Source organism: Protopterus annectens, chromosome 12.part0 (genome assembly GCF_019279795.1).
Source record: "Protopterus annectens isolate FY-2018-M chromosome 12.part0, PAN1.0, whole genome shotgun sequence".
Lineage (NCBI taxonomy): Eukaryota > Metazoa > Chordata > Ceratodontiformes > Protopteridae > Protopterus > Protopterus annectens.
Genome location: NC_056746.1, coordinates 1162952509 through 1162980222, shown reverse-complemented (window position 1 = coordinate 1162980222; position 27714 = coordinate 1162952509). Strand labels below are relative to the sequence as shown.

General features: G+C 43.8%; 1 protein-coding gene across 2 annotated transcripts in view; it reads left to right on the top strand.

Moving 5' to 3' along the window:
• The window catches only part of RALGAPB (Ral GTPase activating protein non-catalytic subunit beta), a 3411848-nt gene that overhangs the window by 2511690 nt on the left and 872444 nt on the right, over window positions 1-27714 (top strand). For both annotated transcript variants that reach the window (XM_044090192.1, XM_044090191.1), the window contains exon 23: window positions 9761-9919. In XM_044090192.1, the coding sequence (XP_043946127.1) occupies window positions 9761-9919 (159 nt within the window). The remainder of the gene's footprint in view (window positions 1-9760; window positions 9920-27714) is intronic.

The window sequence follows — 27714 nt, the reverse complement described above, 5'->3', positions numbered from 1 at the left end:
TTTTGCACAAAGAGGTTTCATCACGGAAGCCTCCATGGCCTTTACCTTTGATTCCACACCTGTTGTCTCAGAGGGAAGGTCACCTGCTCAATGTCAGCTTCACTCTCTCTCTCTATAACTATATGGCATTCTGTTTTGAAACACAGCAGGTCTCAACTTCCTCAACAAGTTTTAAATGTGATTATGGAAGCCAGAAGACCATTTCTGAGCCTAATTTGAGTGTGGCTCTTCAATATCTTACTGAGTTATTGGACAAAGGTTTGTCTTTCTCTTCCATTAAGATTCATGCTGCAGCAATTTCAGCTCACTATGATTGTGACCCACCATTGTTTTGGATCTCAATTTTGTGTTGCTGAATTGAAATACTTGTCATGGAAGACTGCTTTTTGTTGGCCATTACTAATCCTTCCTTTATGCCTAAGGTGGTTTCTAAAGATTTTGCACACTTTAGATGTTATTATTTAAGCAGGACTAAGGATTTTAGGCAGTCTCAGCAGTTGTTTGTTTCAAACAAACTATTTCTAAGTGGATTGGGTTTTGCATTGCAGGTGGCAACTAAGGATATTTTGGAGGCAGCTACTTGGAGTTCCGTGCATACTTTCTCTAAATTATCACTCCTCCTCTACTCTAAATCTAGGGCTGGTTTTGCCACAGCTATTTTGCAAGGCATGTTGACAGCTCCTGCTTCCTTATGATTTGCCAGCCTCCTTACCTCTGCTTTGACTGCAGCAATGTGGAATGAAGAACATAGTACAGTTTTGTACCTACCATAAATGTAGATGTTCGAGGCTGTGTTTAGGGGTGGTTGTGTAGGTGAGGTGATACTTTTGTAACTTTGTATATATTGTACATATTTTGGCTTTGGGGTTTTGGTTTTGGCCTTGTCTTTTTAGGGTCTTCTACGACTACTGAATCCTACACAATTGCACTTTATAAGCACTTACATGAGTGCATGGATCGTGCTATCCCAAACAGAACCAAGGCGCTATCCTCCAAAAAAAGTAAGCCAATCTGGTGGTCCACTGCCGTAAACAAACTGTACAACAGAAGGAAGAAACTCTTGCAAAAGAGAGTAAAATCCCACGAGTGGAGGAGCTCCCTGGTCAGCCTCAGTAAGAAGCTGTGATCCCTGATAAAATCCTCCAAAGCTAGTTACGAAAACAAAATCGCCACTGATTCTAAAGACAACCACAAAGCATTCTATAGCTATGTCAAGAGTCTCAATGGCAACACTCTCAGATCTGCTCTGAGTTCCAGCACAATGGCACTAAATATACAGACCCAACTGATATTGCCAACATCCTGGCAGATAGGTTCAGTGCTAACTTTACCCCCCTCTCACCCCCTAAAGAGCCCATCTCTATACCGGAAGAATGCAAAGTTCCTGTAATCACGGCTGCACAGGTGAAAACCACACTCTCAAAAGCCAAGAAGACCACATCCATGGGACCAGACAACATCCCAGGCTGCGTTCTACATGAACTACAGAATGAACTGGCATTCCACCTAAGTACCATGTTCAGTCATAGCCTCACCTCAAGCTTTGTGCCTGCTGAATGGTGCACAGCAATGGTTATCCCACTCCACAAGGGGGGAGCCACTACGGACCCCGAGAACTACCACCCCATTAGCCTGACAAGCCTGGTCTGCAAGGCCATGGAACGTATCATCATGGAACTTATAAACAAAGACATTGGTAATCTCCAAACTCTGGATCCCACCCAGTTCGGGTTTGTAAAAGGCAGATCATGTCTCCTAAACCTGATAGACTTCTTTGAAGCAGTCACCAAATCCGTAGACAAGGGTAAGGTGGTTCACACAGCCTATCTAGATCTTGCCAAGGCTTTCAACACCATCCCCCATTCTGGAAGTATATGTAAACTCACTAAACTAGGTATAAATCCCTATGTCACAAGATGGGTTGCCAACTGGCTCACTGACAGAACCCACACTGTGAAAGTAGCAGACTCCAAATCCGACTTCAGACTAGTGACAAGTGGAGTACCACAGGGTTCAGTCCTGGGTCCTCTCCTGTTTGGTGTCTACTTCTCTGAAGTACAGGCTAACACAGAAGGTCTTTGGCTAACAAAGTTCGCAGATGACTGCAAACTAGGAGCCATAATCAAAACTCCTAATGATGTGGACATCCTACAAAAGGGCCTCACTGAGACAGATGCCTTTTGTCAAAGCCATGGCCTCAAGCTCAGTGCCAAAAAGTGCATTGTCATCCCCTTTGGTAAAAACTCTGAACCCATGAACTACAACATAGGCGGTAGTATACTTAACACTGAAAGTGTGATGAGAGACCTTGGGACACAGGTGGACAGTAGCCTCTCCTTTGATTATCACATTGCCACAGTAGTCAGGAAATCCTTCTACGTGGCACACCTCATCACAAAAGGTTTCTCATCCAGAAAAAAAGAGGTCATTGTTTCCCTCTACTCATCACTCATTAGACCCATTATATAGAGTACAATGCCCCTTTTGGTATGTACCTCACAAGACATCTACAACAACTGGAAAGGCCACAGAAATGCCTCACAAAGAGGATTACCAGCCTCAAACAGATGCCCTACACAGATTGTCTCAAAAAACTCCAGCTTTACTCCGTCGCATATCGCCTACTCAGAGGTGATCTCTGCCTAACATACAAAGCTATGTCAAGCCCAGAGCTGTTGGGCATGCTCCACTTAAAGAAATCCCAGTCCCTCCGAGCTACACGCTCTAGGGACCTAAACCTTGTCACCACAATAAACAGAACATGCCAGAGGGATAGATTCCTGTCCCAGAGACTTCCCATACTCTGGAATAAACTACCTATCTATATCAAACAAAGCTCCTCATTAGCACTCTTCAAGAAAAATCATGATGATTGGATGAGAAATAGGAAATTCACCCCGGGGATCACCTCTGTGGCTCTGCTCGGCAGTGGCACAGGAAAATAATTTTCTTGGGTGGCAAAAGCCAGGGTACCTTTTTGGCTGGGCATGTATAGGCCCCAGGGCCGATAGCCTAGTACCTACCTATGAACCTATTCCCTTCCCTGCCAAATGTTTACTTTGGAGAGTAGTGACAATGATGTCTTTAATGAAGTTAACAAGTATGCTGATGACTGAAAACTTTGTGGCACAATTACTTCAACAAAAGATGTTGAAGTTATTCAAGATAGTCTACAAAAACTTCATATGTGGTGCAGTAGTAATGACCTTTCTTATACCGTCATTAAATGTAGCAAGACTTCTAAAAACATGAATTATAATTGCAAATTCAGTGTTTAGGTAATAAAAAATGACATAACGACAGTGGTAAACAACATTTTAATCTTTGACTAGTGTGTAAATAGCAAAGTTAGGAAAGCATTTTCTGTAGTGCACTTAATTCTAAAGGGTCTTGTCTGTCGGAGATCATTCTACCAATTTATCTCACTGATATGAGCCGTTATTGGATTCAGCACTAAGCCACTTGAACTTGACACTACTCCCACACTAAAGAAAAATCATAGTGTTGGAAAAGTTGAACCATTCAGAAAAGTTTCAGGGACTGTCATTTTTTTTTTCATAGGTTATTTGGAGGTGACCTCTCTCTGGCCTGCAATAGTGTCAGGATTCTGTTTAAAAGTCTGTGCTTAGAATGCATTACTGGGGGAGCTAACACTAAAGTAAATGTTAATAATCCATTAAAAAAAAGGCTGACCCCAGTATATCTCATAGTGCCTTCCAAACTGTAGAATAAACAAGTCTGTCATTAAATTTCTTCAGAAGTAATCTTGGTTTGTGTTTATATATAGGTATGTGTATATGGATCTACCTAGAAACATCAGTACTGCAGAAATTTGTCATGAAAAGTTGACCAAAAAGGGTAGGGAAAAAAAACATCAACCTCACATAGTGCGTGCTCTGAGAACCCTCCCCACCCCACCTGCTAGTTAAATACACCAACTTGGAGAATGTACAATACCAGAAAAAGGGCATATTCTCCAGCCCTGGTATGATAGCGATCTCACAAGATGTGTGTGTGTGCTATACACACACACACACACACACACACACACACACACACACAACAAACACACACACACACACACACACACAGGAAAATATCAACAATGAGGGATATGACAGTCAAGGTTCTTAAAGGCTACTAGGTTGTAAGCTTGACAATTGAGTCTGTGAGCCCTGTCCTTTCATCCCATCATCATGGTTTCTGGTTAATACATAATACATTGACAGCAAACTGTACACTTACTGGATGTGTACTTCAGAATATGGGCAGAGGACTTGTAACTGGCTGATTATTCATGGCTGTCACTACAGCTTTTGATCTAGTGGATCTCTATATTTACAAGTAATATAAACAAACGGCTTCTCTGATTTAGAGTTTTCTTCAAAAGTCAAATTATAGCCTGATCATCCTGTCCTCCACTTTCTAAAGAGGTCCATCAGGTATCAATTTTGTCCCCACTCCACTTCTTCAAATTCATAAATAGATGCCTACAGACCTCCCACAAAGCAACAATAGTAATATATACGAATGTTGTGGTCCAGGTCTTCCTTCAACTTCATCAAAAGAAAAATCCAAACTAGCGTGCTGGACTAGAGGGATGAAGCCTTGGCTATGACCCAGGCAACCAAAGTTCAATTAGCAGCTTGGGCAGAGAGGATCAATGTGCTATCTTGGGGGAAGGGACCATGTTGTGCTTCTATTTAACAGACTTCTGGTGCAGGCCAGAGTCAAATTCATAAATAGATGCCTACAGACCTCCCACAAAGCAACAATAGTAATATATACGAATGTTGTGGTCCAGGTCTTCCTTCAACTTCATCAAAAGAAAAATCCAATCTAGCGTGCTGGACTAGAGGGATGAAGCCTTGGCTATGACCCAGGCAACCAAAGTTCAATTAGCAGCTTGGGCAGAGAGGATCAATGTGCTATCTTGGGGGAAGGGACCATGTTGTGCTTCTATTTAACAGACTTCTGGTGCAGGCCAGAGTTCAAGGAGGTGATGCCAGACTGGAAGGGATGAAAGAACAGAGCAGATGTGACCACCCTATGTGCCCATGGGGAGAGTATGTGCGCAGAGTACTCCTTGTACCTCACCCAGCCTGACCTTTACATCAACATGAGGAGGTGAGGACTTAGGGCTAGAGAAAATACCTCACCAGTTTGTAGTAGGACAGCTCCTTGCCTGACCCAGCCCACTTCATGGTGCTGGTAGGTGCACCCCCTTAGAGCTTGCATGTGGAGGACTCCCCTTCTGCGTCAACTCTTTCAGAAAGGAAACCCTCCCAATGTGGGATACCTTCATTGTCATTAAGGAAATGCAGAGGATAGGGACTATAGGGAGCTAGCAGTGAAGGAGTCTGAAGTTGCTAGTGGTTGGAAAGCATAAAAAAAAAGCTGGAAACAGATCTGTCTCAACTCTCTAACTGGCTGACTATATCAAACTTGTACTTATTATCAAAAAAAAAACTAAATCCTTGGTATTTGGCATCAGACAAAGACTCTCTGTTCTTTTAGAATTGGAGTGTTCAATATAGAAACTAGGAACTAACCAAAACCACATCCCACTATAAATATCTTGGACTCTGTGTGGATCTGGTGCTCAATTACCAATACCAAATCATCCCAATCAAATAAAAAGCCAGCAATTTACTACTTCTTCTTTCGGCTTTTCCCGGTTAGGGGTCGCCACAATGGATCACCTGTCCGCTCATGATTGGCAGTGGAGTTTTACGGTGTTGAGTTGTCAGCCCGGTGCCTAACCTTCCACAGAAGGCACACATGCACTTATTGCCAATTTAGAGTGTTTTGCCAAAGTGTATCCCAGTTCCATTCATCTAAGAGTAGGATGGCAATTTGCAAGGGAGTCTTGCTTGTCCATCTTAAATCTAGCCTCCACAGTATAGCAAGTACCTCACAGAAAACATAACGTCTCTTCAGACAACTCCTGACAACATTTGTAGATTTGTTACACTTACCTCACATAAAGATCACCACTGCAGTGTCCTAACAAAAGTCAAATGACTGCTAGTAAAACAAAGATGCACTCTTAGTAGTGTCCCTCATGTGCAGATAGTCTTTAGAATCCTTCTTGCACCTTCCCAGCAGACTACTCAAAAGCAAAACCTGCTGCAAAGATCACTGTCTCACTCCATGCCCTCCTTGCTTACACCTAGAAGTAATCTCAACATGACAGACCATAGTTTTTCAATGTTGGCACCTCTAATGTAGAAATTCTTATCAATCAATTTGAAATGATTCCTCATTTTTCCAAAAAGTCTGAATCATTCTTAAAAAAAATCCTGCTTAAAGAAGCCAGCTGTTTGTTTTAAAAATGTCATTGTTACCTAATCTGTGAAATTCCATCCTTTGCCTCTTACATTCTCATAAGAGTTAGAATAACCATAATAAATATCACAAAATCCATTTATCAGTAAATCCCACCACCCTTCACTATTCACCCCCATCTTTCATGCACATTGTCTCTGACAATTATATGACACATTGTCCTCTTTCTTATCCATTCTTCTCACTTTTCTGTTGTTTTGCCCTCTGTCGTCTCCAGTCTTGACAATTACTCTACATTATGTAATATTCATATTCAGACTTCTACCCCATCAGTTCCGTGCATGTTTGCTAATCATCTTTACAGCTCTTTTTTATGTATATATACTGTATATAAGATAATACGTTTTCTTCCGTCTATACCACCATTACCTCATATTTCTGACTACAAAACAGTGTTATCCATCATACCAGCTTGGAGATCTGTTTTATTTATTTATTTTTATTACCCCTGTATTATCCATGTAAAGTGTCATTATGTGTTTTAATTACTGCGAGTGGAAGGGCAACTTACTCAGCTGGTGCAGCTGATGGCAGCTTGTTCGCAAAGTGGGCACAGTGATTTGAGGGTTATTTTGAACTCTCTGATGTTGGAAGGTAGATCTGGGGTTTGTACAGTCTCGGCCCTATAACCAGGAGGTGAGCGAGGATAGGAAACTACATAATTTCAGTTACGAAATCACGCAGGGAAGGAAGACTTGACGTTCCAATGGTGAATGGAGCGAGTATTCCATCTGCTGGCATGCCTATTTGTAGTGGGGAAGATAATACTGCTATTTCATCCACAAGAAAATGGATTATAGCTGCAGGTGACTGTTCATTAGCAGCTGCTGACTGCAATACAGAAAACGCTCATTCCAACTTGGCTGATGGTTGGGGAAATGGGGACAGTATTTCCAACTGGCTGAACACCCATAGTTCATTTTTGAACTACAAAGGGTACTGTACAGGAAACACTGGATTATAATGGGCAAGAAGGGACTGAATTGGACATTACCTACACTATGAATGTTAAAAAGTTAACTGATTTTATTTTAAGGTACAAAACTTTGGGCATTGATAATAGTTATGTGAATAAAAGGCTGTTAATTCTGTGTTTGCAGTGGATATCGTTTTTTACCGAACCTCCTGACATTGGTGCCTGTTTTGGTGTTAATTTTTGCTTGGTTTCTGGTTCTTTTCGGGCACCTTGCCTCCTTTGTCTTGTGTTTTTTTAATTACTTTTGTTACTTGTTTTCCCTGGGCTGAACCTGAAAATGACCCATCAGGATCAGTCCAGTTAAAAAATTAAAATAAAATAAAACGTTCAGAGTTCAGCAGTTTTACACTTATTTACTTTATATGCTAAGGAGGTGTCTTATTGTCATGGGATTTAATTAAGTAAACAAATTCTAAGTACACATCCTACTGTGTATGAGACGAGATGAACATATGCTTAGTGCAGAGAGCTTTTTGGTTGCATGTAATTTGAAGACTAAGTACTATAGTAATCTGCAACATTACTTTCGAGGAGAGGAATGCTGCTGTGTAGGTTGTTTGGAAGCATAACACTTGGATGAAAACATGCGACTGAGCTGCTTTGAGTACTGTTTTGGGTATTCTTTCTAAAGAAAGCTACTATAAAGGTGGTTAAAGCAGCATGGAATTTATTTACATGATGAACTGTTAGAATTAAGTTTGTTGATTACAATCTTCATTGGGTCGAAAATTTATTAGGAATTTTCCAGTTTCAACCATCTCTGGAAGGAAACTAAGTAACTACATATTAGCTGCAGTTTACAACTGTATACTACAGCTGTTTGGAACTTGCATTTAATATCCATTGATGATTTTGGTAATGCAGTATATTTCTGAGTACTTAAAGCTAAGTTTAAAAGACCGTTTCAAGTCTGGTAAGAAAGATCACTTTTTTTATATAGTTATCTAATGCACAGTTGTTTTACATTTATTGTACTTTGTATGTTAGCTTTTTCTCCTTGTTACATATTGTTTTGTACTTGTTTCTGTAGTTTGTTGGACTGATTGTTATTTTTGTGAGAAATTCTGTGAAAATATTTTTTAAAAAGTTGATATATGATGCCAGCCATTTTGGCATACAGGGATAAAGGCGTGACTACAGCTCAGGCAACCTAAGTTCAGTTAGAGGTGTGGATACCTGACAAAACTGGTAACAGAAAATGAGAGGGCCTGTCTTTTGTGGGGGCAGTGCATATCTACCCATCAACTGTCACAGTACTTTGGAGGAAGGGTGGCAATGCAAATTCATCCCCTGCAGGTGGAAATTAGGCTTACCAAGCCACTATTTAATGGTATCCTTTAGCACTGGTATGGCAAAGGCATTGCAGGCCTAATCAATTGGAAGCTTACATATGCCCTGCTCAAGGGCTGTGTTTCGCCATTTCAGAAAATACCTTACTTGCCAGTTTGCCAGTAAGAGCAAAAGCACCATCATGGCTGCTTGGATTACAACTCCCTCCAGACAGATCTTGCCATGACCCTGGGTGAAATTTCAAGGTAAAGGGAAAAAATGTTCCATGTCCATTTGGTGGGGGAGGCATGATGGTCAACATGCATTTGGCAAACATCCCATAGGAAAAATGGTATAATGCTGTTCATTCACCTATCTATTCTCAGTAAGTTGTGTACCTTGTTTATGGTGTGCAGAGAAATGTGACAGTGAAGCCATTACTCAGATGGTTATGGTGAAGTTGGCTTAAACACCTATTAGCTAAATTTACCTAAAGGATGGTATATGGAACACTTTCATATTTTGTCAGAAATCTTTCCGCTTTAGATATGATTAGAGGTAACCTAATTTTACTTTGAGAAACAGTAAGCTAGTATGGGTAGGTGCATCTTCAAAAAATGATGAAAATATTCACATGGAGCACAGGACTGCATTAGATTTTGTGGTTGTTGCATGCATGATTATTAGTTTCAAAACTGTTGTTGATCATTTTAATTGCCTAATAAAGGCAAACTGTCAGGAAGAAAAGGTTAAAGGGCTTTAGTTTACTTAGCAATATTTTATAACGTATGTATAGAGAACATGTTTGATTGCCTGTCTCTGAAATGTAGGTTAACTGACAGGTTTGGTTGCAACCAAGATGCTGTTAGACCCCGCTGCTCCTGAAGATGTAAACAATGACATCCTTTATTTTTTCTGAAGTTGAGAGCTTTTTTATGCCAAAAGAATGAACTGAGAGTGATTGTGTTTGTAACCATGTGTTTGTTTGCTGGATGCATGACATACCACATCAAAATGGGAGCACATCTTTATTATTTACTGGGTACAATTTGTTGTGTACTTCTTCCTCACAGAGAGTCACATTTGTACATGTTGTGTGATCATTTTGGCTGTAAAGTAAGATTCAAAAATACCGAAAAAGTGTTTTTTTTGTTTTTTTGTACTCAGGAACCAAGTAACAGTCGTTTGCCTCCCCATCTGATTGCACTTGACAGCAGTCTTCCAGGATTTTTTGAAGACATTGCATACCTGGATTTGCTTCCTTGTCGTCCTTTTGATACTGTTTTTATATTCTACATGAAGGCAGGCCAGAAAAGTAGTCAAGAGGTGAGACATTTGCAAGCAAAATAAATATCAGTAAACATAAAAACACAGTAGACTGGTCTTGTATGTTGGGGTGGGTACTTAATTTTTTTGTGAGGCACAGATGCAGCTAATGACTGTGGAGCTGTGTAAGCTGTATGTTTAAAGAAAGTGTATGTGTGTTACTCTCCATAATGTCGTACCGTCAAGGCTTCAAGAGTGTTATTTTTGCAGCTGATGCATGTCATGAGTCTTGTCCACACTGTTAACTTGTTTCTGACATTGGATTCTTATCACTCCTTGAAAGCACCATCACTGGTGTCATGTCCCTGATGTCAAAAGTATGTAACTGGAAATATTAAGATCTGTGGCTTACTGTTCCTTTCTGATGTTCTTCGTGTTTCACTGTTGCAGTCATCACATTTGTGTTATCCCTGCCAGGGTAGCCCTCGGCTGGCCCGAATACCAGAGACTTAGTACTTCTGCGTCTTTTGCTGACGCTTGAGGACTAATGTCAGGTCGTCAGTACTATAAAGTAAGGCAGCTGATGCCATTATATCAGTCTTTCTTGTTGTGGAGCCCAAAGCAGAAGCAGTTCGCATGAGTGCCGGTCGTCTGCTACCTGAGTTTTCGTCTACCAAATGGAAGTTGAAGTCTTCTAAAGCTAAGTACCCCATTGGGGATCCTTTTTTCTTGCACTAACTGATGTCAGAAAAAGTTTGTAATTGTCTCGCCCGTGGAAAGCAAGTACTACACCGAGACTTCTACTCTTACTGCATCACTTGTTTAGGCCCAGACCACAACGTCCCCCGTTGTTGCTTCTGTGCTTTGTTCAGCGCCAGAACTATCCATCGTCTGCCCCTTATTGTAGCCAGATATTTTCGCTTACAGTCCTCGAATTTTGATATGGCTTTGGTAAGCCATCCGACAGCAGATCTTCCAAAAAACATAAAGATAAAGACAGAGACAGACCGCACAGGTCCAAACCTACCGACGACGCTTCTGTTAAGCTAGTCGTCAGTTCTCTGGTACTCAGTGAGACGCTTTCACAGCCCCTGCTGCCTGCTTCTGTTGATTCTCGGGCCGCTACCGAGACCCTTTTGGAGTCTGGTATGCCACAAAGCCCTTTCACTAAGGATTCTGCGGTCGTCTCTACCTTGGATGGGTCCGGAGCCACTGAGCAGGCACCCGCTTCCAAGGAAGTCCTTCACACTACCGAATCTTGACACAAACAGACGTCTTCTTTCGTGACTACCATTCTTTCAGAAACTACCGAGTTTCCTAGGCCCAGGGTACGAACCACACCCAAAAAACCGATGACCCACTGTCAGGTGCCTGCTATCTTGCCTTAGTCTCAAATGCTTAAAATGGCGGAAGACCTTATCATGCTGATCAGGGGAAGCCACGCTACCTCCTCCAAAAGGAAAAGAGAACTGTCCCCTGTAGTTTTGTCTGAACAAGAGTCAGATGAATCTGATGCATCTGAATATGAACACATGCAACCCCTCTCCACTTATGAGGATTCTGATGCAGAGGATTCCATTCCTTCAGCCTCTCCCCCCCAGAGGATTTTTCCTTTGGGGAAACCCTGGATACTTTAAGGGAGCATTTCAAATGTGAGAGTCAGGACTACCCTCAGTCTAAAAAGAGACTCAGGGAATTCCTAAATCTTCCACAACACAGACCCTTGGACACCCCCCAGTCCTGGATGTTGTGGTGGATGTTTTCCTCAAATCCATCTTGACTCCTGATGCCCTTCCTCCAGCTCCCAAAAAAACGGACAGGTACTACAGAGTCCCTGACTCACACAAATATCTTTTTAAAAATCCTACAGCTGACCCTGAGGTAATTTTTCAAGGGTGAAAAGGAATGAAAGCAACCTCTGCTAAGAATCCCACCCCCTCAGACAGGGATTCCTAAGCATTGGACAGATGGGGTAAAAAGTATACACCTCAGCTACTCCTGCTATCAGGGCACTAAATTGTCAGTTCCATATGCTGAAATTTCAGCAACATACCTTTGAACTACTTAAACAAAAAATGTCTTCCTTTCCTGCTTGGGCAGAATCAAAAGATTTACAAGAGTTAACGCATTCTGCAAGTCAAGTAACAAAACATACCTTGCACTGTGGTTTTGATGCCCTAGAAGCTTCTTGCAGGGCAGCACTCACTGGATCTGTCATTAGAAGTCATGCATGGTTTAAAGAACAGCCCCTGCCAGACCATGTCAAATCTAAATTTTTGGATGCCTCCTTGCACAAAGATAATTTATTTGGCAGTAAGGTAAAGAGGTCTTAAAAAAGATGGAAAAGAAGCAAAATCTATGCAAACAGGATTTCTTGCAGGTCCAGCCCCGTAGGTTCAGCAGGCAGTGTCCCACCAAACACTGATTCTTTCCTGCTCTCAGTAAACCGGCCCAACCTAGGCCCCATGGAAACAGACCCGCAAGACAGCAGCCACAGGGAATGCAGAGATTTAAGCAGTGGACTACCTCCACTTCAAAACCAGGGAGTACTAAGCCACCCCCTTATGGTAAGCACTCACAATGACTCACCTCCTAAACCCCCCTCCCTCTGCCTACCTTCACTTACCCCTAGGAGGAAAACTCTCCTTTCACTCAAGCACATGAGCCACCATTAAAAAGGACCACTGGGTTTTGAACATTGTGTCTCAGGGATACAAATTTTCCTTCCACACCCTTCCTACCCCAAAAGGGTTCCCAGACCTACCACCAAATCAGTGGGCAGAGGCTCAAAAGCAAATACTTTCACTGCTCTCTATGAGGGCAGTAAAACACATCCCTGCAGGACAGATAGGCCAAGGTTTCTACTCCAGACTATTTCTGCTACCCAGAAAAGACGGCACCTGACACGCCATCCTTGATCTATTCATTCTAAATACCTTCCTGGTGATCCCAAAATTCAAAATGCTCATCCTCCAGCAGCTGCTACCCATGCTGTCCAAGAACATTTTGCTAGCCACCTTACATCTAAAAGAGGCCTACCTCCACATTCCTATCAGGGAATCATGCAGGAAATATCTCCGCTTCAGGGCAGGATCTCAACACTTTCAGTTCTCTGTGCTTCCCTTTGGCTTATCTACTGCTCCCAGAGTTTTCACAAAATGTCTGGCTCTGGCTATTGCCTTTTGCAGACAAAGAAATATTCAGATTTACCCATACTTAGATGACTGCCTTATTCAGGCAGACAGCCAGGAAAAGCTGCTCAAGTACCGGGCCTTTGTAAAAACCCTCCTAACCTCTCTAGGGTACACAATCAATGAAATGAAAGCCAAGCATGTGCCTACCCAAAGGATAATCTTCCTGGGAGCAAGTCTGGATACAGCATCCCAGATGGCATACCTTATACCAGAGAAACAAATTTTCCTGACAACCTACTACTCTCAACTAGCCACCAGGCCCCAGCTAACTACAAGAAAGATCCTGCAAGTTCTGGGATTCATGGCATCTTGCATACTCATTCCATATGCCAGACTGCATATGAGGAAACTTCAGTGGTACCTAAAGAGCCTTTTTTGTCAACACTCTCAAGACCTGGAAACTCTTCTACCTATAATTCCTTGCCTCAGAAAAGATTTTCTTTGGTGGGCAACAGCATGCTCCCTCAACAAGGGGGCTGCCTTTCTCCCCACCCCCCGCCACCCAGACCCTAACCACAAACTCATCAGACTATGCTTGGGGTGCACACCTGGATGGCAGGTGCATACAGGGCCAGTGGAGCCCACAGCAAATCCCTCTGCACATCAGTCAAAAAAAGTTGATGGCTGTGCAGTACGCCTTGATAGCTTACAAGCCCCTTCTGTCTCCAGGGGATCTCCTGATCAAAACAGACACCACCACTGTGATGTGGTACATCAACAAGCAGGGAGGGACTGACTCCTACCCTCTGCAGGCTGGCCACGACCCTTTGGCACACAGCTTCTGCCATGCAACTACATTTGTTAATACAATTCCTACCAGGCTCTCTCAACTCTCTGGCAGACCAGTTAAGTAGAAATCTTCTGGACCCACACTAGTGGCACCTCAACAGAAGTACCTTCACCCTGATAACTCAGAAATGGGGAACCCCGAAGGTTGACCTCTTTGCCTCCCACACCAACCATCAGCTCAGCAAATTCTGCACCAGGGAGCATCACTGCATGGCTTGGAAACTGGATGCCCTGTCTTTCCCCTGAGTCAATCTATCGGTCTATGCCTTTCCTCCCCTACCTCTCATCCCCAGGGTACTGCTCAAAATACTAGAGGAAAAACCAATGACCATTCTTCTAGCTCCAGACCGGCCCTGGCAACACTAGTACCCCTTGCTGCACAGCCTGTCCCTGCTGCCTCCATGACATCTTCCTCAGATTGCAAGCCTCCTGACCCAGAGGGAAGGGGAATTCATGCATCCCCAGTTGCAGACACTCAGTTTGGCAGCTTGGCTTATTCCGTAACCCTGAATGAATCTGCCAACCTCAGTAAACAGATTCTGGATGTTATCCGTGAGGCCAGACACCCTAACACCAGAAAGTCTTATGCTGGTAAATGGAAAAGATTCTGCACCTGGATCCAGGCTAAGGGAACCAGTGCAGCACAGCCCTCCCTCCCTGTCATCCTGGAATACTTAGCTGACCTACTACACAGTGGCCTCTCTTTCTCCTCTATAAAAATTCATGCCTCTGCTATTTCTGCTCATTTTCACACTGAGCAGCCCGTTTTCTCACACCCTTTTATCAGACAGTTCCTAAGAGGGTTTAGCAACTTAAAGCCACCCAGAAAGGTACCAACATCAGCTTGAGACCTTAACATTGTATTGGAAAAGCTCACACTACCCCCTTTCTTTCGAACCAGCTTCCTCTGCAGAGCTAAGATTTCTCTCCTGGAAGACAGCATTCCTTCTGGCCAACACTTCAGCTAGAAGAGTCTCTGAGCTGCAAGCACTCATGGCTGTGGAACCCTTCATCTTCCATGCAAACAGGGTATCCCTCAGTACTAACCCATCCTTCGTGCCCAATGTGGTGTCCAGTGTGGCTCCCAACCAATCCATTCATTTCCCTGCCTTTTTTCCTAATCTCCAGAACAACGGGGGAAGGGATTCTTCATTCTCCAGATGTGTACAGACATCTCAGATTCTATCTAGACAGGACTAAATCCCTCAGAAACTCTGATCAGTTGCTGGTTAGCTTTGCTACAGGTGTAGAAGGCAAAGCATCTCCAAACAAAACATTTCCAAATGGATAGCACACTGCATCCATTTTTGCTACAAACAGCATGGAAAGCCCCCCCCAAGGGGGTCAGGACACACTCCACCAGAGCAGCCTCCACCTCTGCAGCTTTCCTCAGTGGAGTCCCCACCAGGGACATCCTGGAGGCTGCCACCTGGACATCTGTTCACACTTTTAGCAAGCATTACCACCTGCCTCTCTTCTCCATGTCCAGGACAGGGTTTTCCTCTGCAGTCTTACAGGGCATGCTCGCCAGCCCCTAGTTTCTTTGACTGCCTCCACCCATTTCCTCATCTTTGGGAATCAACCCAAATGTGATGACTGCAACAGTGAAACACGAAGAACTTATAGTACAGGTGTGTACACTTACCATAAATGTAGATGTTCGAGTGCATTCACTGTTGTAGTCCTAGTTACCCTCCCTCCATCCCCCCTTCTTCTCTTTCTCCTTTTATTACCATTCTTCCCTATTGTTCTTAAGAGCTTGTCTGTAGTGCCAGGTCATTTACATACAACAGCTTTGTTGATCTGCCCTCCTCACCTGTTTTGATAATCTAGTCCATCACAAGCATGAGCAGCAGTGGGCTCAAAGCCGAATGCTGATGCACTCCCATTGGGAACCACTCCATGAGTCTGAACACTGTTTGCACTTGTGCCACTGGATTCTTATGCATTGCCTGCACCAATTCTGTCAGTGTTTCTAGAACTTAAAACCCTTGCAGGTCTGCCAAACATCAGCTTTCTTGGGGCCGTGTCACGTTCTTTCTCCAAGTCTAGAAATGCCTAGTTGGACTCTTTCCTCATCTCCAACTTCTCCACTGTCTGTCTCACTTCAAATACTAGATCAGCTATACTGCATTCAGATCTGAATCCAAACCGCTCATCTCCCATTTTATTGTCTACTATTCTGTGTATTTATCAGTCACTTTCTCCTCCACTTTCATGCAGTGCGATAGGAGTTTGATATCTGTATATTGCCATAGTTATGCCCCATTTCGTCTTTTCTTCCAGCAGCAGACCATCAGCTGCCAGCAACTCCACTCTATTCACCAGGTTTGTGGATCTTATTTAGCTTCCCCTGCATTCAACCTGATCCATGTCTTGGCCCAATAAGGAAGTCATGAATACCAATGTAGAGGTGTACCACTGTTGAAGAATGTGCCCTAACAGCCTTGCCACTGTATGAGGTTTCTCCCAGAAGGTACATGTGTGCTTCCACACATGTAAAACCTCCTGATTAAGTGGCTCGCTACTTACAAAGCACAGTGCTTGCTAGGCTCCTACACTGCTTATTGCAGCAAGCTTATGTTGCCTCCCTCCCCTGAAGGCCTAGCAACCCAATATCACATGCTCAGTCTCATCCATCCCTGCAGGCCTTCCACTGTCCATGGTGCTAGTCAGACATGGGTTGGCAGGGGCACTATAAGGGCTTTATCCCTCTGCACTTCTGGGCCACTTATGAGTGTCACTTTTGTTCTTAATCATTGGCACTAGAATGCTTATTCCTCGGTCATCTGGGATACTCCATTCTTTCTATACTGTGATGAGTGCCTTCAGGAGACCTTATTGTCCGAACTCACCAAACATCTTGATCATATCTGCAGTAACTTCATCTGAGCCTGCTACTTTTCCTGATTATTTTCCGTAGTGCTGTTATAACTTCTCTGTGGGTGAGTTCTTCTCTTTCATTGTAGAATGTGCATGGGGAAGTACAGTTTCTGTGGAGTTTTCTTTATTCAGAAGGTAGTGGAAGTATTTCTTCTATCTGCCTTTAATGTTCCACAGACTGGTAAACAGATTGTTGCTGGCATCCTTCTTGAATGGAGTCTGATTACCCTCTATATTTTCCTTTGCCTTGCAACCTGATAGTTTTTTGCCTTCTGCGGAGTCATCTTCCAGAAGCTGTTAGAGTTTCTCTTAACATCTTGATGTTCTTCGTGTTTCACTGTTGCAGTCATTACATTTGGGTTATCCTGCTGGCAGGTTGCCCTCAGTTGGCCTGAATTCCAAAGTCTTGGGTTCTGCGTCGGTTGCTGTCACCTCTTCCCTGACGTCAGGTCGTCAGGGGTATAAAAGATGCAGCCGACGCCATTTTATTCAGTCTTTCTTGCCGCGCGGTGCCCGAAGCTGAAGCAGTTCGCACGTACCGGTCGGCCGACTCCTGAGATTTTCGTGTTCGAATTTCAGATCTGAAGTCTTCATTAAATAATAATTGTATTTCTTGTGGGAAGCAAATACCTCATAAGGACATTCATTCTTACTGTATTCCTTGCCTAGGCCCTGACCACGACGTTGCTAGTTATCGGTTTTGTGCTAGATTTAACCAACGCACTATTAAGCATCGGTACGATTTTGCATTAAGCTATTTTGGGCAGAGATTAAATTATACAATGTCGTTGGATAGCCATCCGACTACCGGAGTTCACAAAAAACGCAAAGAAAAAGACAGGCAACCGAGGTCCAAAACCGACAAAGCTTCTCCTAAGCAAGTCGCCGGTTCTCGGTGAGGAGCTTTCGCAGCCCCTGATGCCCGCTACTTTAGAGTCGCAAGCCGCTACCAACTCCCAGGTGGAGTCAGACAGGCCACTGGAAACTCAAGGTATTGGAACCTCAGAGATTATTCCCTCAGATGGGTCCGGAGCCGCTGAGCAGGCATCTGCTTCTGAGGGTGTATTCAGACCTAAACAATTATATATAAAACCGACTTCAAAGACTACAACACCTTTAAAGGCAAAGAAACAAGTTCACCAGCCACAAGGACAGGCCTGCATGCCCAAAAAACAGATGCTCAAAATGGCCGAAGACTTGATTACCTTGATCAGGGGTTCCCATCCCCTTCCTGATAAGAGGCCTAGGCAAGAGACAGACTATGAATCTTCAGATCAGGTTTCCATTTCTTCTGATTCCTCTTCTGATCAGGAATATTCTCTTCACCCCATGAGGATTCTGATGCTGAAGAATCAATTCCTTCAGCTTCTCCTCCTGAGGACTACTCTTTTGGGGAAACCTTGCATACTATGGGGGAGCACTTCCACTGGGAAAGACAAGATTTTTCAGAATCTAAGAAAAGGCTCAAAGACTTCCTTTTACTACCTCAACACAGGCCTCTAGCTATTCCACCTGTGTTGGACATTGTAGATGATGTGTTCTCTGAGTCTAGTCTGATCCCTGACTCTTTACCTCCAGCTCCTGTTAAGCCAGACAGATACTACAGGGTCCCTGACTCCCATAAATTCCTTTTTCAAAAACCCTACTGCAGACCCAAAAACTATTTCTCAGGGTCCCAAAGGGGTCAAGGCTTCTACTGCAAAAACCCTACCCCCTCTGACAGGGATTCTAGCGCACTGGATAGATGGGGAAAAAAGATTTACACATCTGCTACTTTGGCTATAAGGGCCTTAAATTGCCAGTTTCATATGCTCAAATATCAGCAATATATCATGACACTGCTTAAACAGAAAATTATGGCAAATTCTGATTGTGCAGAAAACAAAGAAATGCAGGATTTATTGCATGCAGCTGAACAAGTTGGAAAGCATACTTTGCAATGTGGATGTGATTCTCTGGAGGCCTCCTGCACAGCCGCTGTTACGGGTTCTGTCATTCGGAGGCATGCTTGGTTAAAGGAACAAACTCTGCCTGACCATGTTAAAGCAAAATTATTAGATGCTCCTTTGCAACATGATACCTTGTTTGGTGTTAAAGAAAATGGAGGACAAAGCTAAATCTATGCAAAAGGTCAAGGATTTTTTACAGGTACAGCCACCTAGATTTAGCAGACACTGGCCTACAAAGAACTGGTCCTTTCCAGTCTCAGACAGACCTCAAAGGGGCAGATCCAGATGCCCTAGAGGCATATCACAGCCGCAAGGATCTTACAGGCCTAAGCAGTGGAGTGCTTCTACCTCCAAAGGTGGAGAAGACAAATCACAATCATACAGGAAACAGTCCCAATGACTTCCCCCTGCCTGCACCAAGCACTTATCTTCTGGCAGCACCATTAGGGGGAAAACTAGCACTTTTTTCTCAAAATTGGCACATTATAACCCAGGACAAATGGGTTCTAGACGTAGTGTCATCACAAGGCTGCAAGTTTCATTTCCATACCCTGCCAAGGGCAAACGGTTGGCCAGACCTGCCAAAAAATTAATGGGCAGAGGCTCAAAAACAAGTCACAGCTCTCATGGACATGAGGGCTATTCAACAAGTGCCACAGCAAGAGCAGGGGCAAGGATTTTAATCGACTGTTCTTGGTACCCAGAAAAGACAAAGCATGGAGACCAATACTGGACCTATCTATTCTAAACACTTTCCTGGATATACCAGAATTCAAGATGTTGACCTTACAACAGCTTCTGCCCATGCTGGGCAGCAAAGCTTGGCTCGTTACTTTAGACCTAAAAGAGGCATACCTGCATGTCCCAATCAGAAAATCATGCAGACAATACCTCAGATTCAAGGCTGGCTCAAAGCATTACCAATTCTCTGCACTGCCCTTTGGCTTATCTACTGCGCCCAGGGTCTTCACAAAGTGCCTGGCACCAGTAATTGCTTACTGCAGACAAAGAGGAATACAAATATATCCCTACTTGGACGACTGCCTCATACAAGCAGAGAACAAGGACATTCTACTACAGCATCTGACGTTTGCGATAAGACTTTTAACATGCCTAGGGTACACAGTCAACAAAAAGAAATCAAAACTAGTACCCTCTCAAGAGATAATATTCCTGGGTGCAAGCTTAAATACAACTGCCCAGATGGCTTATCTCACTCCAGACAAACAAAGACAACTGACTACCTATTTCAAGGAAATGGCAACAAAGGCCCAGTTATCTGCAAAAAAAATTCTGCAGGCTTTGGGCTTCATAGTATCCTGCATCTTACTAATTCCATATGCAAGACTACATATGAGGAAAATTCAATGGTACCTAAAAAGTGTCTGGACACAACATTGCAACAGTCTGGAAACAATGATTACTCTAATTCCCTGCCTACAACAGGAATTTTGATGGTGGACAAAGGCTTATCACCAAAACAAGGGACAGCCATTCTCACTACCCCCAGCCAGGCAGAGCCTAACGACGGATGCTTCAGATTATGCCTGGGGAGTACACATGGCAGGAAGAGGCATTCAGGGCACCTGGTCCTCAAACCAAAAACATCTACATATCAATCAAAAAGAGATGCTAGCTGTTCAAAATGCCCTGACAGCCTTCAAGGACCTACTTCATCTGGGGCAACTACTGATAAAAACAGACAACACTACAGTCATGTGGTACATAAACAAGCAGGTGGGCACTCATTCTTATCCCCTGTGCAGACAAGCCATGGATTTATGGGACCACAGCACTGACTTACCAAGTTCATCTGCAGGCAAATTCCTGCCAGGAAAGGGCAATACTCTGGCAGACGAACTAAGCAGAAACCTCATGGATCCCCAGGAGTGGCACCTGGATCCACAAGTCTTCAGCATGATAAAGAAATGGGGGCGCCCGGACATAGATCTATTTGCCTCCCCTCAAAACAATCAACTAAAAAGATTCTGCCCAAGGACTTATCACAGACAAGCTTGGAAAGTGGACACCTTATCTTTCAACTGGACAAACCTATCAGTATATGCCTTTCCTCCACTGGTCAGGCAGGAGAAACCACAAATGATTCTGATTGCCCCAGACTGGCCACGCCAGTACTGGTATCCGATCTTAAGGAACTTGTCCCAATGCCCAGCCTGGACCTTACTTCAAATACCTCATCTACTGTCCCAGCAAAACAATCAGATTCTGCACAGCCAACTAGGACCCTAAACCTGGCAGCATGGCGGATAATGTAGCCATACAAATCACACCTCTTAGTAAAGCTGTGATGGATGTCATTTTAGACGCCAGAAGGCCTAGTACTAGAAACTCCTATGCTGGGAAATAGAAAAGGTTTTGTGCTTGGAACCAAGCTCAAGGAACAGATACAGCTGTTCCAAATATTCCTCAGATTTTACAATACTTAACTGAGATGCTGGACAAAGGCCTATCTTTTTCATCAATTAAAATCCATGCTTCTGCCATTTCAGCTCATTACAATACAGAGCCACCACTCTTTTCTCATCCTTTATTAAGACAGTACCTCAGAGGAGCCAAAAACTTAAGGCCTCCTAGGAGAACGCCAATACCTGCATGGGACCTCAATTATGTCTTGGAAAAACTCACCTTACCTCCTTTTGAGCCAGCTGCTACTGCGGATATAAAGTTATTATCTTGGAAAACAGCTCTGCTCCTGGAAATAACTTCTGCAAGATGAGTTTCAGAGCTACAGGCTCTCATGGCTGTGGAACCCTTTATCATTTTTTATCCAGACAGGGTCTCTCTGAGAACAAACCCTACATTTATGCCTAAAGTCCTACATTTATGCCTAAAGTGGTATCCAGTGTAGCTCTTAACCAAACAATCATTTGCCAACTTTTTATCCAAATCCGCAGAACAAGAGGGAGAAAATTCTGCATTCTTTGGACGTACACAGACAACTAGATTCTACTTGGACAAAACTAAAGTTTTCAGAAAGACAGAACAATTACTAGTGGCATATGCCACAGCATCACAAGGAAAGGCTATCTCCAAGCAGACTATTTCAAAATGGATAGGTCACTGCATTCGATTCTGCTACTCACAGCATGGCAAACCAGTGCCTAAGGGCATTAGGCAACATTCAACCAGAGCTGCAGCCACTTCTGCAGCCTTTCTCAGGGGAGTACCAACCAAAGACATTTTAGAGGCTGCTACTTGGAGTTCAGTGCATACCTTTACAAGTCATTACAATCTGCCTCTTTACTCTAAATCCAGGGCAGGCTTTGCAACTGCAGTTCTGCAAGGCCTCATAGCCACTGCTAGTGCTGTTTAGCTCCAGCCCCCCAACCATAGCTTTGGGACTCAACCCAAATGTAATGACTGCAACAGTGAAACACGAAGAACATAGTACAGTTGTGTACACTTACCATAAATGTAGATGTTCGAGCGTATTCACTGTTGCAGTCCAGGTTACCCCCCCCCGCCACCCCCCTTATTTTTGCTGGAACTTATCTTTACTTCTCTAATCTGTACAACCTGGGTGGTGTATTTGCTTATAGATGAAGGTAAAGCTTATTTTGGTGCATGTAATTTTTATTTACATAATTTTAGCTTACCCTTTTGGGGGCATCTGACATCTGGGACAAGAAAAACTGAATAAAATGGCATTGGCTCCATCTTTTATACCCCTGACGTCAGGGAAGAGGTGACAGCAACCGACGCAGGACCCAAGACTTTGGAATTCAGGCCGACTGAGGGCAATCTGCCAGCAGGATAACCCAAATGTAATAACTGCAACAGTGAATACCCTCGAACATCTACATTTATGGTAAGTGTACACAACTGTACGTTCTTTGCCATTGCAATTAGAAATTACTTTCCACAAATCTTTATCAATAGACCCTATGGATGTCTCTTGGTTCTCCCTTCCCACAACCTTGGTAGCTGTTGATGTTCTCTGTGTTTCATTGTTGCAGTCATCACATCTGGGTTATCTGCCTGCAGGTAGCCCTCAGCCGGCCTGAATACCAGAGTCTGCATTGGGTGCTGTCTCTTCTTCCATGACATTAGGTTGTCAGGGGTATAAAACATGCAGCCGATGCCATTACATCAGTCTTTCTTGCTGTGTGGTGCCCGAAGCAGAAGCAGTTCGCAAGTGCCAGTCGGCCGACTCCTGAAATTTTCGTTTTCGAATTTCAGAACCGAAGTCTTCAAAACAGCTAAGTACCCCATTGAGGATCCTTTTTCTTGATCTAACCGATGTCAGTAAAAGTTAACAATTGTCTTACCTGTGGAAAGCAAATACCTCATAAAGATTTTCATTCGTACTGCATTCCTTGCTTAAGCCCAGACCACGACGTCCCTTGCTGTCAGTTTTGTGCCTTGTTCAACCCCCAAACTATTCATTGTCGGGCTATCTTTGCAGCAAATTATTTTGGTACTCAGTATCAGTACTCTGAAATGGCTTTGTTAAGCCATCCAACTACCGATCTTCTAAAAAAAGTAAGGATAAAAACAGACCGCATAGGTCCAAAGCTGCCGATGATGCTTCCGTTAAGCTAGCCGCCAGTCCGTCGGTACTCAATGAGGCACTTTCGCAGCCCCTGATACCCGCAACTTCAGATTCACAGGCCTCTACTGAGACCCATTCGGAGTCCGGAATGCCACGAGATGCTTCTTCGACCATGGAACCTGTGGATGTCTCTACTTTGGTTGGGTCCGGAGCTGCTGTTCAGGCACTGGCTTCTGAGGGTGTATTCAGGCCTACAGACTTGCATTTTAAACAGACGTCATCTTCTTCATCCAGGCCTAAAACTCGCTCCACGCCTAGAATACCGACGTCCAAACTGCGTGCTCAGGCCCATATGCCTAAACACCAAATGTTTAGAATGTCTGAAGACCTTATTACCTTAATTAGGGGAAGCCAGCCTTCCCCCTCTAAGAGACTTAGAACTGATTTTCCTTCTGATTCTTCTGATCAGGAATCTGATATTTCTGTTTCTTCTGATTACCGGGATTTGCCCTTATCTACCTATGATGATTCTGATGCAGAAGATTCCATTCCCACTGCTTCCCCTCCAGAAGATTTTTCTTTTGGTGAAACCTTGCACACTCTTAGGGAGCATTTCTGCTGGGAAAGCCAGGATTATTCTGACTCCAAAAAGAGGCTTAGGGAATTCTTACTCCTTCTTCAACACAGGCCTTTAGCTATCCCTCCTGTTGTGGACATTGTAGATGATGCTTTTTTTTGAAATCTAGCCTTTCCTTTGTCCAGCATCTCAGTTTTTCTGCTTAATTTAACTGTTAGGCTAACACACTCAAGTGCGCTAGCCGATTTAAAAGCATTTCCTGTTTGTTACTGTATCTTTTTGTCTGTTTGAAACAAAAAAAACAAAAAAATACTTGTTTTCCCGCCTTTACTGAACTAGAATAGTCCAGTCTTCAGATTTTGCTGATCTCTGGGCTGTGTCATAGTTCCTGTGTTGTCCATATCCTTTATTTGGATAGGAGGAAGCTTCTTTGTTCACCAGTGGGAGTGGGGAGCACTGAGCAGCCAATTTGTCCCTAAAGGAGTGGTTCCAGCCCAGCAACTTTTAGTTTATTGGCCGTTTTGGGCCATTTCCTTGCTCTTTTCAACCCCCTGCTATAAAGCCCGCTTTAGCGTGCTTTTGCGATTCTATACGACTCAGCTCAGCTCCTCATGGTGTCCTGCAGAGTTCTACAAGCAGCAGAGAGTGAAAGAGTGACTTTCCTTTGATTTATAAGTATTTTTCTGGCTTTCTTTTTTTGACTGCTGTATTTTGACTGTATTTCGCCTAAAACCATTTTTATATTACTAAACTAGCTCTGCAAGTTGATCTCCTGTATTTGTGTTTGCTTCTGAACTATTTGCACTTTAAAAAGTTTGTTTTCTGCTTAATTTAACTGTTAGGCTAACACACTCAAGTGCCTAGCCGATTTAAAGCATTTACTGTTTGTTACTGTATCTTTTTGTCTGTTTGAAACAAAAAAAAAAAAAAATATCCTTGTTTTCCCACCTTTACTGAACTTGAATAGTCCAGTCTTCAGATTTTGCTGATTTCTGGGCTGTGTCATAGTTCCTGTGTTGTCCATATCCTTATTTGGATAGGAGGAAGCTTCGTTGTTCACCAGTGGGAGTGGGGAGCACTGAGCAGCCTATTTGTCTCTAAAGGAGTGGTTCCAGCCCAGCAACTTGTAGTTTATTGGCCGTTTTTGGGCCATTTCCTAGCTCTTTTCAACCTCCTGCTATAAAGCCCGCTTTAGCGCGCTTTTGCACAAATTTGCGCGAAGTTGCTCATAGAGCAGCATCGGGCAGTGCCATTTAATCACGTTTAAAGTATTTCTGGCTCCGCAAAGTCTGCTCTTCAATTTTTCCCTTACAACTGCTGTACTTGCAATCTAAACAGTCTATTCTCTATCTGAAAAGCCCAGCACTTGCTCCTAAAGCATTTTTATACAGATAAAGCACTCTTAAACAAAAAGGAAGTAATTAATTCACCTAAATCTACCAATTTCCCTCTAGGTCCTTTCTGACTCAGTTACACAGCAATCCTATACACTATTCTAGCATGTCGAAGGGTCAGTTGCTAGCGTCCTCTTCTGTTCAGCTGGTGAATCTGGGAATCTTGAGGCAATGTTACAACTGCCTCATGTACACAGACAACGCTCTCCTCCTCCCAATAAATACAAATATATGTGGGAGATGCAACTATATAGCCAAACTGGAGGCTGAGCTGTCTCAACTCAGTACTGGCAACACCAGTCAGGAGGAGAAGGTAACCACGCACACCACAATCCCAGTCTCACATAGACCTATCACAACTGCAAACCAAACACATAAACACACAAAAACATACTCGGAGGCTCTAATTAAACATCTACCAAAACAGCAGAGGCCTCCAAAGCAGACACCCAAGTGACCGCTACCTCAAGACATAGCACATGCAAGACATAGTTCACAAAGTGTGCTAAACAGTCACAGCCCTTAAGGCTAAACAACATGCCAGATACACTTGTACTAGGTGACTCCATAGTCAGACACACTGACGTCCCGCTCACCAGACTGAACAAGGAGAGGGTTACAGTAAGCTGCCTGTCGGGCGCTAGAATCCGCCACATAACACAAGCACTCAGGTCACTCCAAAGCAAGTACAAATATGACTCGGTCATTGTCCATGCCGGTGTGAATGACCTGAGACGTACCTCCCTGGACTACATGAAAAGAGACATAGAGGAGCTCTCTGATTATGTAGCCCAGGCCGGTATGACCCTGACCCTGAGCAGCATCTTACCCTCACAAAGAATGATGCCACAGTACAGAGTCAAAATGATCAGCTTTAACAATTGGCTTAATTACTGGTGTCATTCTAAGGGGATCCAATATCTGTCCGCTTGGGATGACATGCTTGACAAGCCACGCTGCTTCGCAAGGGACGGCTTGCACCTGTCACCCCTGGGCTTCCGGATATTGGCCAAGGCTCTTGCCACCCCCATAGTGCCTTTTTTAGGCAAGGCTCAAAAGACAAACCCACCTCCCTAGAAAACACAAGTGAAAAAAAACTAAGGGTAATGCTGCTCAATGCCAGAAGTCTAAACCTCAAGATGCACGCTCTCGAAGCCCTCCTCAGTATGGACAGCATCGATGTCTGTGCAGTGACTGAAACCTGGTTCAAGGCTCCTGAGAGCACCCCAGCACTACCAGGTTATACCTCATATCATGCTTTCTGGCCCCAAAACTTGGACCGAACCACAAAAGGAGGGGGAGTATCCATATTCATCAAAGATACCCACACCTTCAGGTTAGTGGCAATGCACGAAGCATCGGAGACCATCCAGGTGCAACTAACCATAGGCAAAACTGCCCTACAGTTTGTAGCATGCTACAGACCACCCTGTCAAACTCAGGAACCCCACTCAACCTTCCTGAAGACACTGGAGAGTATGAATGTCTCTCCAAATACCATCATATTGTGGGACTTCAACTACCCAAACATAGACTGGGAACATTACTCAAGCCCCAACACCCTAGCCCAAAGGTTCCTAGAATTCATCAACTAGTCACCACTCCCACAAGAGGAGATAATATACTAGACCTGATCATCACAGACATGGGGACAAAATGCTCCACACCGGAAGTATACCCCTCATTGGTGAGATCAGACCATAAATTAATCTCACTGGAAATCTACATCCCACCCCCACCCCTTGCACAGAAGACCACAGTGAAGAATTTCTCAAAAGCCGACTTCACACTTCTTAAGACTGAAGTGGTATCTTTCAAGGCCCCTGGGCCAGTGGAAACCACAACCCACACCGCTGAATCCTGTATAAATGTCTTCTATGGACACCTTCAAGAATGCATGGATCATGCAATCCCTAATAAAACCAAGACCCATTCCCACTAAGGCAGCTTCCTGTCTGGTGGACCCCAGCCATTAACAAACTTTACAACAGGAGGAGGAAGCTACTACATGACAGAGCAAAATCCCCAAAAGGGAAGGCATCTCTGATCAGTACTAGCAAAAAACTTCGATCACTCATAAAATCATCCAAGGCCAACTTTGAGAGAAAAATCTCAAAAGAGACAAAAGACAATCACAAGACCTTTTTTAGCTATGTTAGAAACCTGGGTGGAAACTCCCAGATATGCTCAGAGTTAGTCCAAAATGACACAAAATACACTGAACCCACAGATATTGCCAACATTCTGGCAGACAGGTTCAGTGCAAATTTCTCCGCCCCCTCCCCCCCCAAATGGAGAAATATCTATCCCAGCAGAGTGTAGCCTCCCTAACATCTCAGATGCCCAGGTGAGAGCTGCCCTCTCCAAAGCTAAAAACACAGCATCAATGGGACCGGACGGTGTCCCGGGCTGCATGCTACATGAACTCCAAGAGGAACTAAACCCGCACATAAAGCTGCTGTTTAATCTTAGCCTTACTACAGGATACGTACCCAAAGAGTGGCGTACAGCAACAGTGGTCCCACTCCACAAAGGAGGTGCTTCTACGGACCCTGG